Raw genomic sequence first — 16,170 nt, forward strand, 5'->3', positions numbered from 1 at the left:
TTTCCCAGTATGCACCCTTCATAGACATGTCTAAGAGGAGTCGCCACATGAGGCATATCATGTGCTGTCCCATGTCTCTAAGCTGAATCAATCATGGATTGAGAGACACCAAAGTGAAGATTATTTTTGCCTTTTGCTGACGAGGTTGATAATTATCATGCACCATAACATAAATTATTTTATTTGTCTATTCTTCCTGCAACAACAACAGCCCCAACAAGATCCTAAAAAATGAGCAAAGATGTACAACCCCTCATGGACAAATTCAAAGATGTATGAAAATTCAAATACGTCTCTGGCAAAGAATTCACAATTGTTGATATAAGATGACTATCAGGAATGACTTCGTCAATGTTCAGCAACTATTCTCTAAGATCTTAGTCAAATGATTTGACATTGAGTCACTTCAGCATTTTCACATTATCAAGTTCTCTATTCAAGAAAGAGACCCTAGCCTCATTATGGTATGAAACAAGCACAGGCTTGGTAGAGAAAATACATACTTATTTAACCAGACAGGGTTTTAAAAACAACCAACTAAAAGTACCCTCTATGTCAAGAGTGATGGCAGTTGTTCTCTTGATGCCACTCTATAAGACCACACTGTTGTCTACCTCATTTACCTATGCAACACCCATCCTGAAATTCAGTTCGGGGTGTCATAGGTGAGAAAATATACCTAAGACCACACATTGGCATGAAATTAAGTCAGATACTTACAAGGCACTTAGCATCTTCGATTGTTCGATGCCAAGGGGGTGATTTTCAGTTTATTGCAATCAATGATTCAAATTGGGATGGTAGTCGGCACTTGGCAGCTCATGCCTATCTTGGTCAAGCTAAAAGCCTCCTCATGAGGCTAAGTGTAAGGCAGCCTTCACAAGAACAGTTGAGTGTGTATGGCTTAGGAGATTGCTAGGGAGTCTTCATGGAAGTTTGCAGTCACCCACTCCTCCACTCATAGTCAAAGCTCTATTGTAGTAGCACGGAATCCTATGTTCTTGCTTGAACGAAGCATATTGAAGAACAAATTGATGTAATGGGGTGTACGAAAGGGTACAAGGTTTGTGTGAGGTTGTGTGTTGGTTAGTGTGACCAGGTTAGGTGGTAGAAGGTTCTATTAGGTGTAATTGAGAGATTCATGGGCTTGGAGTGATTTGTGGATCTGGAGGTGCTCTCCTTTGGGGCACATGCATTGTATCAATAGCCCTTATAAGGGCCTCTCTACTCTTGAATAAACTATCTATTCACTTCATTGTTGATCTATTATATTCCTTCCTTGCTGTTCCATCATGTGGTATTAGAGCTTGGATCACCCTCCTTGATCCCTCTTTGAGTGCCATGTCATCATCTTCCCCAAATGAAGGTTTTCTTCATTCTCTTCCCATTGAATTTGCTTAGGCTTGTTCTCCTCATTCTCTGAGACATTTCCCACGTCCGCTGAGCCCAAGCATGGGAGGAATCCCTGGCTAGGAAAAATTAGGGAATAGTTGCTTCTTCTGCCCGTGCTGACACCTATTCCAATCGTCGAAATTTTGAGCAATTATGCCTGTAGAAGCCATCATTCATAAAATGGCTCTGGCTGCTTATGGGCGACACTATAAGGAGAATTCTAGTCTAAGCAACAATGCTCCAGTACATGACTGAAGAAATAATGGAAAAACAAGTCGAAAATGGCACTATTCTTTCTTCTCTAGGAGGTCCTCTCTGGTAAAAGAGCTTCCATTCCATTGTAAAAGCCCCTTGAATGCTTGACTCTACAGCTCGAATTTCAGCCTCCAATCTCTGCTCATTTTTTAGTTCAAGTTTTGGCAATTTTGTGGATTTGAGGGTTGACCAAGTCAACTAAGATTTGGGGCTTCTTATATTGACTGCAAGATTTTTGAGCACTAACTATGCTGGAGTGCTAAAGTTCAGTCATTGCACTTGTGGGAGTCTCATTCGCCTATAAATATTCTACTTGGTGTATTGACAATCTTTCCTTCATAGCTTTGTATTCATGGAAGGTTGTTATTGAAAATGCCTTCTTCTTGTGGTTCTAGCAATACTCCATGTGTTAGGAAGATAAAGAAGAAGAAAGCTCCAAAATACACCAATAGGAATGTCACTAGGCTTCAAGACAAGAAACAAGTACCTCACTACTATCAGTATAGAAAGGACCTTGGCTTTTCAAATTTTAATGCTTGCAATATGCATCTATATATGGTGATGGTTCATTTTGAAGAATTGTAGAGGGATTAGACACTACCAGTACTGGTAAGACCTTCCCTATGGCTCCAAAACAAAGATAGATAAGTTTGAAGAAGGGGTTTCACACATGGCAGCAGACCAAACTCAAGTTTATTCTCATGAAGAAGGGGATCTGGAATATTGCTAATGGGAATGAGAAGAAACCAACTACTAGGGAAGGAGGCTTTATGGATACATAGGGATGAAAAGGCACTAGCTATAATTGCGCTTGGATTGAGTGATTCCTATATTCATCACATTGATGATTGTGACACTGCATAAGCTGCATGGAGTCATCTTGAGATTGTTTTTGGAGCACAGGAGAAGTGTTCCAAGTATAGTATCTACAGAGCCTTCACAACTCTAATGACCTAGCAGCATCTACGGAGCTGCAGCATCAACAAGCTCTTCAACAGCTTCCAAATCTACAGACAAGAATGACAATCAGCTCTAAAGCAAGGCCAGCGAGCCTCGAAGCACTTCACACAGCGCCTTGCAACTCGGCGTCATGCTGCGATGCTTCATCAACAGCCATCACCTCCCCGAATCCTACCTCACTGCTCAACGACCACTCGACCTAGCTCATCCAAAACGCCCATGCAAAGGACTATGCTCAACTATCTGCCCATCGGTTCCATCTCAGAGACCAAAGCCTGGACATTTTGAGAAAGAGTGCTACGCAAAGAAGAAATTTTTAGCAAACATTGTGGAAGAAGCAAAGAAAGAAGAAGAAGAAGAACCAGAGCATGTTAAATTTCTCACTGCTTTCACCACCCAAGTCAATCTTAACAAGGGCGATGACCCATATATTTCTAAGTTGTTTTGTGTGTGTGGTCAATAAGGGTTCTCTACCCTGGGATGTCCCCCTTAAATAATTCTTAGTCTTATGTTTGGGTTTTACCTTCTTAGACCCATGGAGATTTTCATACATAGTCATTGTCCAATCTCCCAGTTGTAAACCAAGAGCCATAACTAGAGTGAGTCACAGGTTGGGGTCATGAGTGTTGTTACTAGGTGTGAACAAATCATGAAGCTTCCCATGTACTACTGCTAGGGTGAGGTCATCAATTTGTGGGGGGGTATGAAGGACAAATTGATGTAATGGGGTGTACCAAGGGGTACAAGGTTTGTGTGAGGTTGCGTGTTGGTTAGTGTGACCAGGTTAGGTGATTGAAGGTTCTATTAGGTGTAATTGAGAGATTCATGGGCTTGATTAAGAGAGATCAATGTAGTGATTTGTGGATCTGGAGGTGCTCTCCTTTGAGGCACATGCATTGTATCAGTTGCCCTTGGAAGAGCCTCTCTACTCTTGAATAAACTACTCTATTCACTTCATTCCTGATCTATTGCATTCCTTCCTTGCTATTCCATCACACATTAGATACATTATCACTATGTCAGAGATGTAAGAGACATCAGCTTGATCTATTGTCCTACACATGATTATGTCGTAGATCTTCTCACCAAGGCATTATCCTGAGAAAATTTTGGAGCATTTCGCAATGCTTTAGGCTTGATTCCTTGTAATGATTGATCTATTTTCTTGTACATGTTCGAAGTGCCACTACAAGGGGGATTTATTGAATATTAAGTAGTGTGGTGTGAATACCCATTGGGGCACTTTTTACATCTAAGAGGGTTTTTGCTAAGGGTTAGGATATTAGGTTTGAAGTACATAACATTTTTTGTTATACTTTTGTACTTTATGCATTTTGTAAAATATGTACAAGCTATTGCATGTGTATCCAGGCTTCGTCCTTTTCTAACAAAATTTGTAGAATAACCTCAAGTTGAGACTAGAAGTAGCATGGATGAGGTTTACATCCCATGGACAAAACTAATATAGGAAAAAGAAGCCTACCCTAGAAGAGCAAGGCGCTATGAAGAAGCGAGTTCCGATTTTAAATACAAGCAAAGGGCTTAATTCATGACCATCTTGGGAGAAGGAGTTCCCAAAGACCATAGGACAAATTGGCCTGGGAGGGATATAGGCTGATGGAAGGGGCATGTGGTCTAGGACACTTGACTTGACCTCCAATCGGACTAGCTTCCTAGTGGTCTAGCCTTTGGCTTGGGAGTGGTTGGAGAGAAGAAACCTATGGTTAAGAGGTAAGCTTGCTAGCTCAATCCTATGGGGTCTTGCTTCCTAATTACCGTTGCTCCTCCACCTCGTCCACCTCCAATCTAGAACACATTGTATAAGCCTCCCAAACATGATAAGTCCGACCACTGCTCCCTCACGTCACTTAATGGAAGCTAAGTCGTGACAAAGGGCCACTTCTCCTTCCAAGAAGACTCTCGTAGGTTGATAGCCTGCTCTTGTATTGTCGCACTGCAACTTAGGATGGCCTTTGCTTTCCATTGCGCTCGACCTTCTGAAACTGGAGCTGGAATTGACATCTCGATCAGGCTTTCACATTTTCCGTTTGGTAAGAAGAAACAGAAGTACAAACGTGCACCCCCAACAACCCCTTCCGCACACATGTGAGAAACAAGAACATCGGAAAACAGCTTCTTCCAGCCAGGAACTTTGTACATTCTTAAACACACAATTAGCCTTGAATAAGAGCAATCCTAAAAACTTCCTCTTTACCTTATCTATAGGTTCCCACCATACATCCATGGCAAGGCAGCATTTTATCCTTTTATCGACTCCAGCTGCAGCTACAGCAGTCGCACCCCCAAAGGAATGGCCTGCAATTGCAATGAAATGAAGATCTAGCCGAGCTTGAAGCATGCTCACATTTAATCCAGCCTTGCCACTAACAGTGTTGGCATTTTGTGTCAATAATCCTCTATCAAGGCTTTCAAGAACATCCACCACTTTACGGATTTCCAAGACCCTCTGCAGTCAAGTCAATCAAAGTGTTTTCAGAAAACAAGAGTAAAACAAAAACTACACCCTTGCCCATTCCATAAAAGATGCACTTAAAGAAGTCTAATGTCTGCTTTAAGTGCATTTCACAGCCAACGCTGGTTTTTCAGATTAGCAAAAGCTACATTGCAATCGCTTGTCGCAATTCCTAGGCAGACATCAAGAAAACACATGTGATAAAGAATTTATTCTTTGAGCTTTTAAAAATTGACTTCACCCTAAAAAGTGTTGACATGACTGTTAATGTCCTCTACAAGCATTCCTGCCGCAAATCATCCAGCAGAATTTTAAAAACTATACAATATCACCCATAATCTAACAGCCAAAGTCATCATTCAGCCTGTTTCAATAATCATCTGAATTTGATATTATAGCGCATCCTTATATGAAAGAGTTTTCTACATTAGCAGCATTCCTTATCCTTGTCCTCTAAGCATGCAACACATCAGTTCTGCCATGATGCGCTTCAAATGCTTGGCCACGCAATTCTCTTGTGGAGTGTGTGCCTGTGTGATCTGATGAAAAGGTTAAAATAATATTCTCTTTCTCCATGGGATCAAATAGTGAGAGACTAGCCTATGCCTCAACTAGAGCCTTAAATAGTTGACAATTTTCAAGGACTTTCCCTTATAGTGAAGAAGATGTATAAACACTTTATGAGAATGCTCATCAATAAAGGTCAAATACCATGCCCCTCCTAACCAAAATGTTTTCATTTCACGGTGCGGAAGCTAGAGAACAAGAGAACCACTGCACTCATCTTTACATATTGACGATGGCAAGACATGCAGCAAATTAAACAAGGAGTCAAAGGACCTTCAAGAACAAGCTATGCCTGTATAGAAACTAGCATCGTGTAGCATGCTCTCCTAGAATCTCAAATAAAATATGTGGCAGCATCAATCCAACTACTCAGTAAACTCTTGGACTTGCACTCCATGTCAGTTCTCGCACCTGCAACAATGGTGGTTCCAAGATGCATCCATTAGAACCTCTCTAAATGTGTCCAATACACTTCATGCTTTGGAAGTACTTCCCCATGGTGCAATCCAACCGGCCAAAAGCGAAAGACAAGTCCAACTACACAAATTTCGATCAAGATAGCTTTTTCTCCTAAGCACTTACCGAGTATCTATAGCCAACCTGCTCGAGCATATCCCTAGCCCTTTCTTGATGACTATTGAATGTTAACCAATCCCAAGTTCTTGTCCAATCCTAGGCACCTAAATCCATCAATTTGCAATAACCTTAAACCAATCCAAAATCCTGTGCCAATATTGGATACCTGAATCAATCAATTTGCAATGTTCAAAGCCTCTTCCTCCCTTGCAAAAACCTTAAGTAGATACAACAATTGAGGCTTACATCCCTACCAAATGCACATATAACTTTCCAATGTAATACCACTCCACTGTGACATCTTGTACAATAGAATGTGCTACAAAGTTTATGCCAACCCTAGTTTTTATTATCAATCCATTCAAATTTACCAATCCCACCAGTAGACCACTCTTGAGGCTAGCTCACCCCAATCTACGACTCTATCCCCTCTCCTACTGCCTCCCTCATGTACCACTTCCCACTTCCCCACCCTACCGTGCATCCAGTTGTTGTAGGAGGATTCGGTCTCTCCTCTACTTCAGAGGAATAGGATCCTCATCCATGTGAACTTGTGGGTGATCTCAAAGAGGTGCACGCTTGCGTAATGCAGCCAGTCGAGTCTCGTTCGACCCACTACGTCCCCTTAATGCCATGTTCTAATACCCCAAGGGTGGGGGTCACGAAGCTGGTAGCATTTGAGACGATGAAGGTGGTACCTGGACCCCACAGGCCCTAATCTTGAGAACCTTATTGGCTCTCTATTGTTGCTCAAGCAGGTTGGCTGAAAGGGTTGCCTTTGCAGAAATGAGTTTCAAAACATCCACCCACTTGGAGGCCTTCATAGTTGCCAATTGCATCGTAGCGTTGCGCTCCTCTACAATGGAAGTGCTCGGTGGGGCCACCTCTACTTGACGTGATAGGTCCTCTACCTCCTTTCGAAGATTAGAGGCCTTTGCTTGGATTGTGAGAAAATCACGCATGAGGGCATCTATCTGGGTTTGCTACTCCATCTCTCGGGCGCGCATGTTGTGTATCTTCATGAGGAGCAGCTGCATCTTGAGTGGTCCTAGATGAAAGTCCATTGACACACTCGCCTAAGGAGGTGGGGTTTATGAGACTCACAAGACCGAGACCTTGACCTGTACCATTTGAAACGGTAATAGAACCTCATGGTCAAAGCTAGGGAACTTCTTGGAGTCATACACAGGACGAGAGATTGTATTCTACATAAAGACTCGTCAGAGCCTAGAGTGCCCAATATGACCGGTTTGTGGGTACACTTGGAAGTCAACCTATTGGGAAGAGACTAGGGAGACGGGAGGGGTACAAGGATCTAGTATGTTGTTGTTCTATACCGATCCTCTTCTTTAAAGAGCTTTTATGCGCCAAAGTTCAAATCACATTGGATAAACTTCTAAATCTTGTTCTAGCATTCAAGAACCAATTATGTCAGAGTTTGCATTCTAGGGACATTTCTCAAACAAAAGATCATCCATAGAGTGAAGATGAAGATGAAACATCAGACATTTACACATCCACCATTGAAGATGTGGATTACCAAGTCCCACTCACAGATGTGGATTATAAAAGGCAAAGGATACCAGAAGTATTAGTAGATGGAGAATCAGGGGTGAACATCCTCTCTGAGGATCTATTTAAGAAATTTTGTTGCAATGAACTTGCACCAGCCCCATTTCAGGTCAGAATGGCTGATCAAAGAAGAATACAACCTCTTGGCATACTAAGAGGACAGGAAATTAGCATAATGGGACTATCCTTTACAGTCATATTTGTGGTACTCAGAATGGAGGAAAGAGTTTGTGCCTATTTCATGTTATTGGGTAGGCCATGGCTGAGAGCTCCCAAAGTGAAACAAGACTGGGGATCAGACAGAATAACCATCAGGAAAGGCAAAAAGAAGTTTAAGATCAATCTCTCTTCAAAGAGAAGTTTCCTAAGACAAATTCATCCACTACAAGCAAAGGGCATCAACATGATAGCAGAATTTGAGGAAGATAAGGAGGAGATTTTCCTTAGGAGAAATCCTACTATTTTTTCCATATTTGAAATTGATGTAATCAAAATCATCGATCAGTATACATGCTCGAATCAACAAATACAACAGCCTAACCTACAGCCGGCCACTGCAGAATAGAACATTATCAGAAAGCAATCAGAGGCAAATTCTACCAACCACAAAATGACAAATGACAATCATGCAGAGACAAATGACGCCCTACAAGAGAATAGTCAAAAATTAACTGCACAAGCCATCCTAGAGCTGAAACTCAATTTGAGGAGCATATGCAAAAGAGTGCCAAAGTCCAACAAGATGACTTGGAAGAGATGAACCTTGGAGACCCTGCCAACCCTATGACAGTTTTGGTAAGTACAGGTCTTCCTCCACCTATCAAAATGGCACTAAAGGACTTATTGACAAAGTATAAAGACATATTTGCTTGGCATTATACTGATATGAAGGGAGTAGACCCTAAGATTGCTAGATGTTGTCCCAGTGGTGCAAGGAGATACAAAATGAATCCCAACTATGCAAAGCAAGTCAAAGAAGAGATTGCTAAGTTGTTGAGAGTTCATTTTAGATATCCTCTCACCCATGTTGCATGGCTTTCACCTATTGTCATTGTGTCCAAAAAGAATAGAAAGCTCAAAATATGTGTGGACTACAGAAAGCTGAATGCTGCTACCATTACTGACCCTTTCCCTCTACCATTTTGTGACTCTTTGCTAGATGCTGTAGCAGATCATGAAACCTATACATAGTTTTCTTGATGGTTTCTGTGGCTACAACCAGATAAGAATGGCACCTGAAGATAAGGACAAAACAGCATTTGTCATTGAGTGGGAAGTATTTGCTTCTAATGTCATGACCTTTGGTCTTAGAAATGCTCCGCCAACATTTCAAAAGTACATCCAAGAGGTGTTTGCTGAGTATCTTACATCTCTTATGAAAGTCTTTCAGTATTTGGGAAAAGAATGGAACATCTGCAACACTTGGATTTATGTTTTGCAAAGTGTAGAGTGGCTGGTCTCAGCTTAAACCCAGCCAAATGTGCATTTGCTATGAGTAGAGGAATTCTCCTAGGGCATATTATCTCACAGGAGGGAATGGAGATAGATCCAACAAAGTGTCAACCATACAACATGCCAAACCACCCAAAAACATAAAGCAACTTCAGAGATTTATAGGCCAGATTAAATGGCACTGCAGATTTCTTAGATACCTTGCTGATATATGCTATCCACTCACAAAACTCACAAGGAAAACTGAGCCATACATCTGAGGTGATCCACAACAATATGCTTTTAATATCCTGAAGAAAATGTTGATGGTAGCACTTGTACTACAATCCCCTGACTGGACTCTTTCATTTGAGGTTTTTGTTGATGCTTCTGGTGCAACACTGGGTGCAGTGCTTATGCAGCAAAAAACACCTAAGTGGTTCAGACCAGATTACTATGCCAACAGAATCTTAACAAAGCATGAAAAGAACTATGCAATCACAGAGAAAGCACTTGGAGTGATCTATGCATTGCTCAAATTTAGGCATTATTTATTGGGCAACAAAGTGAATTTTCATGTAGACCATCAAGCTCTCATTTACTTGGTGAATAAACAGAAATTAACAGAAAGATTGGCAAGATGGATGCTCTTGTTGCAAGAGTTTAACTATAGCATTGTGCATAGGCCTGGAAAGCAACATGCCATTGCTGATTACTTAAGCAAGCTGTAATCAGGGAAAGCTCCAGCAAGTATAACAGATGAACTTCCTGATGCAAGCATTTTTATGGAAAGAATTAAAGAACCACCAAATTGATACGATAAAATGCTGTTCTTTCTTGCTGATGGTTTGATCCCTGAAACATTAACTAGGGATCAGAGAAAGAAACTCGTTTTATAGAGCAGACCTTTCCTAGTAATTGCTAGTGTTTTGTATAGAAGAGAAATTGACCAGGTGTTCAGAAGATGTGTGCAAGATCATGAGTAGCAGGCTGTCCTAGCTGAAGCCCATGGAGGACCAGTAGGAGGACACTTCTCTGGAGATATTACAAGTAAAAAGATTTTGCAAGCTGGTTAGTGGTGGCCTACAGTTTTAAAAGATCCTCATAATTGGGCCAAAGCATGTTTGCCATGTCAGAGAAATGATAAGCCACTTGACAGTGATAGGATGCCACGTCAACCAATTCTCCCATTGGGATCTTTCCAAAAATGGGGACTAGATTTTACTCGACCCATCAAACCTCCACCAAAGTTTTCAGGTAATCAATACATTTTGGGTGCCACTAACTATTGTACAAAATTAGTTGAAGCTATAGCACTCAAAACATGCAAAGCAAGGACTGTGGCACATTTCCTTTATCACAACTTTGTCACTAGATTTGGTGTTCCTATTGAAATAGTGTCTGACAAAGGGACCCATTTCATCAACAAAACAATTAGGAAGATGTCTAAAATGCACATGATGTTGCATAAAAAGTCTACAACCTATTACCCACAAGCCAATGGGTAGGCTGGGAGCTCCAACAAACTGCTGAAAAAAGTGTATAGAAGAACAGTAGCTGATCACCCAGAGGATTGGGATTAACACTTGGATTTAGTGCCATGGGCACTTAGAACAGCACACAAGGTTCCAATTGGATTAACACCTTTCAGATTGGTGTATGGCTGTGAGGCAGTAGTGCCTATAGAATTTCTTGCAGGTAACTTAAGAGTAGCAATAGATAATAGACTATCCCCAGAAGATTCCATCAATACCAGATTAGAACAACTTCTGCAATTGGATGAGGATAGGCGCACAAGCTCACATATTGCTAATATTATTCAAAAAAGGAGGGCAGCATGGATTAATAGAAATATAAAGTTTAAGTTGTTCAAAAAGGGTGATTTAGTGTTGATGTTCAACACAAAGTTGGAAAAAATGCCAAGGAAGTTTAAGCTGAGATATGATGGCCCATTCAAGGTACTTGAAGCTTTTGATCAAGGCACCTTCCAATTGGCTGACCTTCATGGCAATGCATTTGACAGACCAGTGAATGATTTCAAGCTAAAACCTTATTTTGGGCCTGATCCCACTCAAGCAAAGATAAATACAATCTCTCTGCAGCTCTCTATTGACATTAATGAAGATGATGTTTGTGTTTCAGCTATTTAAGTTGAAGGATTTGTGTACAACAGACTCCAATAGAAGTCCGACGCCAATTCGACAAACGCAAAAGAAACGAGTTGTCTCATCTCCAACAAAACTCAGTTATGCTCTAAACCATACAGATCCAATCACATAAGTGGTAAAGGTACACGGAAGTTAGCAGACGCGGCCACAGTGGAAGCTTGGACCCCACGGCGATCCGACGCCAGTCCCACTACAAAGGGTCCGACTCCAATCCAACTACTATGACGCCCACGACTAAGAACTACGAGTACGATCCAAGTCCGACCAGTGTGTCCGACTCCGACTCCAATCCGACACGCACGCGCAAGTGGACAAACAACTCCGACTCCGATCCGCCCGACACATGCGACATGAATCCTACCGTACGACCCGACTCCAACTCCAATCCGACGAGTCTATCTCATCTCCAACAAAACTCAGTTATGCTCTAAACCATACAGACCCAATCACATAAGTGGTAAAGGTACACGGGAGTTAGCAAACGTGGCCACAGTCGAAGCTTGGACCCAACGACGATTCGATGCCAGTCCCACCATGAAGGGTCCGACTCCAATCCAACTGCTATGACGCCCACAACCTAGAACTCCGAGAACCAATGTGTCCGTGTCCGACTCCGACTCCAACCCAAGATGCGCGCGAGTGGACAAACGACTCCGACTCCGACTCCGATCCGCCCGACACGTGCGACATGAATCCTACCGTCCGACCCGACTCCGACTCCGATCTGACGAGTCTTTCTGAGTTTGCTCTGACAACACAATCCGATTCCGATCCGACTGAGACGTTCGATTCCAATCCACTTCAGGCAAGAGAAAAGACTGCGCATCCAATCCGACCACTGATTCAGCATCTGACCCAGCTCCGACATTCAAACGAGACTCTGATAGCGCCCTGACTCTCCACCAAAACCAACACAATCTATATGCCACTCCACCCACACCATCAAAGTTCAGCTGATGGTTTACTTCCAGTGAAGGGTTCAAGTCCTCCACTTTTTTTGCAAAAAGGTTTTACCACCAGGTGTGCCAGGTGTTGAGGATGACTCCACCCGCGTGGACCTCAACCAAGGAGGGTTAGTAGACCTCTAGTAAGGGGGGGTTACAATAGCAAGTAGTGGATACTTTTGTAACTGTAGGGACAGTTATAACTGTCCCTACCAGCATGTAGTAGTGGCCTTATCCACCACATCATTTATGGGACTATGTCTCTTTTCTGACTGTTATCCAACTGAGGTCGGAATACCATCGGATGTTGTTATAAGCTGGTCATCACCTCCTGCATGGAGTTGAGTTGTTGCTATCTGCTGTAATACAAACTATATACAATATTTTCACTCTACAAACGATTGTCTCGGCTATTTGTATGCTTTGTACTGTCTCTTTCTTTTCCTACATTAGTCAGATTTAAGTCCGACCCTGGCATTCCCATTGCCAGGAGTGGATGTGTGTAGGTGTTTTTCAATCTTTTGGAGACACCGCTAACAGGCATAGTGTCACTTCAGAAGTACATACAGAATTGGTTTTCATGATTACAAGCCCATCTCTACTCCATCGGTATCCAGGCTGAGTACTTATGATGCAGAAGATACATGTCAATGCCCCACCTGTGAGCCCCCAGATGACGAAAGCTCAGGGGGGTGACACCTCCGCATACATGTGGGTAGATGAACAAGGGCTCAGGGTGCCATGTGAGCAGCAACATGGCTGCCACATGGGCAGCAGACCATATTCCTTGTTATGGTTCATTTGGGGCTGCCTAAAGGGCAACCAAGGAATGCCTACATGGGTTGGCTGTGGGCTGCAAAGAGCCCAGCCATAAGCCCAAGTAGGGAGCACAATATTGCACAGAAGCAGCAGGAAAGAATGGGTGCTGAGGACAGCCAGTGGAGAACAGCATGTACAGGTCAGGGCTGGAGCAAGCAGCAGACTTATAGCGGGTACACATCAGAGCAAGAGGCTGACGGACAGCAGGTCGAGGCCCAGCAAAGAGGCCTGGAAAAGGGCTACAGACAGCAGTAACAGACTGGTCAGCAAAGACCAGTCTGTGGTCAGTCTGTTTCCAGGGGGATGCACTTGGACATGTCGGCTGATCTGGTTGGCCACAGGGCCAGACTCCCTACTTTGGAGGGCATACTGTCATTTATAAAGGGCCCCAGGAAGGGGGCCAAAGATGTTCCAGAGAGCTTGGATTGGGCTGCATACTAGGAGTCTACTCAGCAGGCGGATCACCTCGCATGAGTGAAGAGCATTGGGAGCACGACATACAGAGTATTCTTGCAAGGTGCATACCTAATCACTGTTGGAGAGCATAAAGGTGCAGCAAACTTGCAAAGGGAGCTTTGTCTGCAATACATCATTGGAGCATATCTTTGCAGGAGTGCTCAGCCTTCAGCAGCTACTGAAGTCTATCACAGAGGCACATCGCAGAGAGGAGAAGTTTCCTTTAGAGGGTGCAGCAAAACAGAGCCTTGTTTTGGTACCTTGCCTCAAGGATTGTTTCTAGAGGTGTTGGTACATTTGTAGGCAAGTATTTTGTACTTGAGATTCATCTATATATCTATTAGATTTTGGCTACACATCGGAATACTATTTCAGATCTGAGTAGCACGGTGCTCCACATTACTATCTTGTGATCTCGGGGGAATTTTCCGCTGCGGAGTAGTTCTAACCTTAAGCAAGCAACCTACCTCCACTATTCTAGCAAGGTATCAGATCTCACATTCAGAGGTGCTTGTGAGGCTTGCAGTTAGCGCAAAATAGGTCAGCAGACTTCAGGTCATCCACACCAAACCATGGGATCAACCCCCAAACTTCAGAGAATCTGGGAAGCTCGACCGAACCAACTATCCGATCTGGAAAGTGAAGGTTCATAGCCATCTAGTGGCCAAGAAATCTAGCAGATGACGGAAGGCACAGAGCCGAAACCCATTGATGACACCTCAGGGAAGATCATAATTGTTAGGTTGCTCGGAAGCAATGGATCAGGAAAATTGAGCTAGAGAACCAAAACCGAGCTGTACAAGTTATTGCAGCAGTGCAAGAGTGCAAGAGACGTACAAGTGAATTGATGGTACATGAATTTTACGTCTAACCCTAAAGCCCTAACTCGGTCAACAAATTTTTTAATGTATAATGTTGACTTTATGCTAATGAACGAATGGTGAACAATGTGCACACTAGCACACAAACTAGTCCAGGCCATACCAAGGGCTAAAACCTATCAAACGCCCCTCCATGGTGTGGGTGAAGTACTCTAGAAACATCTTAGAGATACTTGGAACTAATGCTATATATGTTCCTCCAAGAGGATATAGCAACCTAAGGAATACAGGGAGGCAGAATCATGTAACAAATGGAATCAAGTGTAAGCTTGCCGAAAAGCTTCAAACTCTGGTTGTCGAAGCACCTTGGTGAATTGTCTTGGGTAAGAACATAAGACAAGAAACATCCCCTACTGACAGTCTGTATCTAGCATAGCGATCATGAACCTCAACGCGCTTCGTGTGTGCATGAAACACTGGGTTCCGTGCAATGGCCAAAGCATTCACACTATCACAATCGATAGTGGTAGGAGATATTTGACCAACATCAAGATCTGCAAGTAGTTTCCATAAACACATGCATTGCAGCGTGGCCATTAAAGATGCCCTCTAATCAGCTTCACAGCTAGACGTAGCAATTGTAGGCTGCTTTTTGCAGAACCAAGAAATGCATGAAGCTCCAAGCATAAACCAGTTGCCACTGTGCACTCTCGTGTCATAGCATCCAGCCCAGTCACGGTCTATGAAAGCATGCAGGATAAGTGAAGAATGGTGGCCACAGAGGGAGCCCAAACCATGAGGGCCTTTCAAGTATCGGAAGACACACTTCACAGCCTGCCAATGCTCTGTACTGGGACAATGCATGATTGTGCACAACTGGGAAACAACATACCTAAGATCTCACCATGTGTGACACAGATATATCAAGCATCCAACAGCTTGCTGATAGAGAGTGGCATCAAATGACTCAACAGCATCATCCATGGAAAAATAGAAACCAGGCTTAACAAGTGTAGAAACTGGTCTGCGGTCCTCAAACTGAAATCTCTGTAAGAGCTGTCAAACGTACCCCCCTCAACATGAGGCAACCCGATTCCGAGAGAGTAGTGCAGTTGGCCCAAATCTGTCATAGCCAATGGCTCCTGCAAACAGCCTTAAAGGCTGCAATATGCTGTGTAGAAGGTCCAGTCAAGAGCAGATCATCCACATATAAAATAAGAATCAGCTACCATGCCCGGTGTGACTGCTTCCAACCATATAGTGCTTTGTGCAACTGGCACACCTTACTTTCAGATCCTCTGACTTCAAAACCAGGAGGCTGAGAGACATAGAGACCTGCTCTTGTCAATATCAATGAAGAAACGCCGTTTTCACGTCAAGCTGATGCGCTTGCCAATGATGCTAAGTTGCTATGGCAATGATGCACGCAGTGGTTGTAATACATTACGTGGGTGCAAAAATTTCCTCAAAGTCAATATCATACTGCTGAGCATAGCCTTTTGCAACAAGGCAGGCCTTATAACGGTCAACGTTGCCATCGGCCTTCCTATTGAGTTTGTAAACCCACTTAATGCCTATCACACAATTACCTTAAGGCCAATCACACAACTTACAAGTGCCCTTTTGATGTATTGAATTCCAACTTGGATTTCAAAGCATCCATCCAATCCTTACTCTCAAAATCTTTGTGACACAGTGGCTCATTCCATGCTGTAGCAACAATGCATGTGACAAGA

General features: G+C 43.0%; 1 protein-coding gene across 1 annotated transcript in view; it reads right to left on the minus strand.

Annotated features, from left to right (window-relative positions):
• The window catches only part of LOC147882214 (uncharacterized), a 74,553-nt gene that overhangs the window by 20,803 nt on the left and 37,580 nt on the right, over nucleotides 1-16,170 (minus strand). Inside the window, exon 4 of the mRNA XM_087401826.1 lies at nucleotides 4,823-5,074. Within this exon, the coding sequence (XP_087257952.1) occupies nucleotides 4,823-5,074 (252 nt within the window). The remainder of the gene's footprint in view (nucleotides 1-4,822; nucleotides 5,075-16,170) is intronic.

This window comes from Dipteris shenzhenensis, chromosome 30 (genome assembly GCF_047967505.1).
Source record: "Dipteris shenzhenensis isolate YYH24624 ecotype China chromosome 30, Dip_SZ_1.0, whole genome shotgun sequence".
Taxonomy (NCBI): domain Eukaryota; kingdom Viridiplantae; phylum Streptophyta; class Polypodiopsida; order Gleicheniales; family Dipteridaceae; genus Dipteris; species Dipteris shenzhenensis.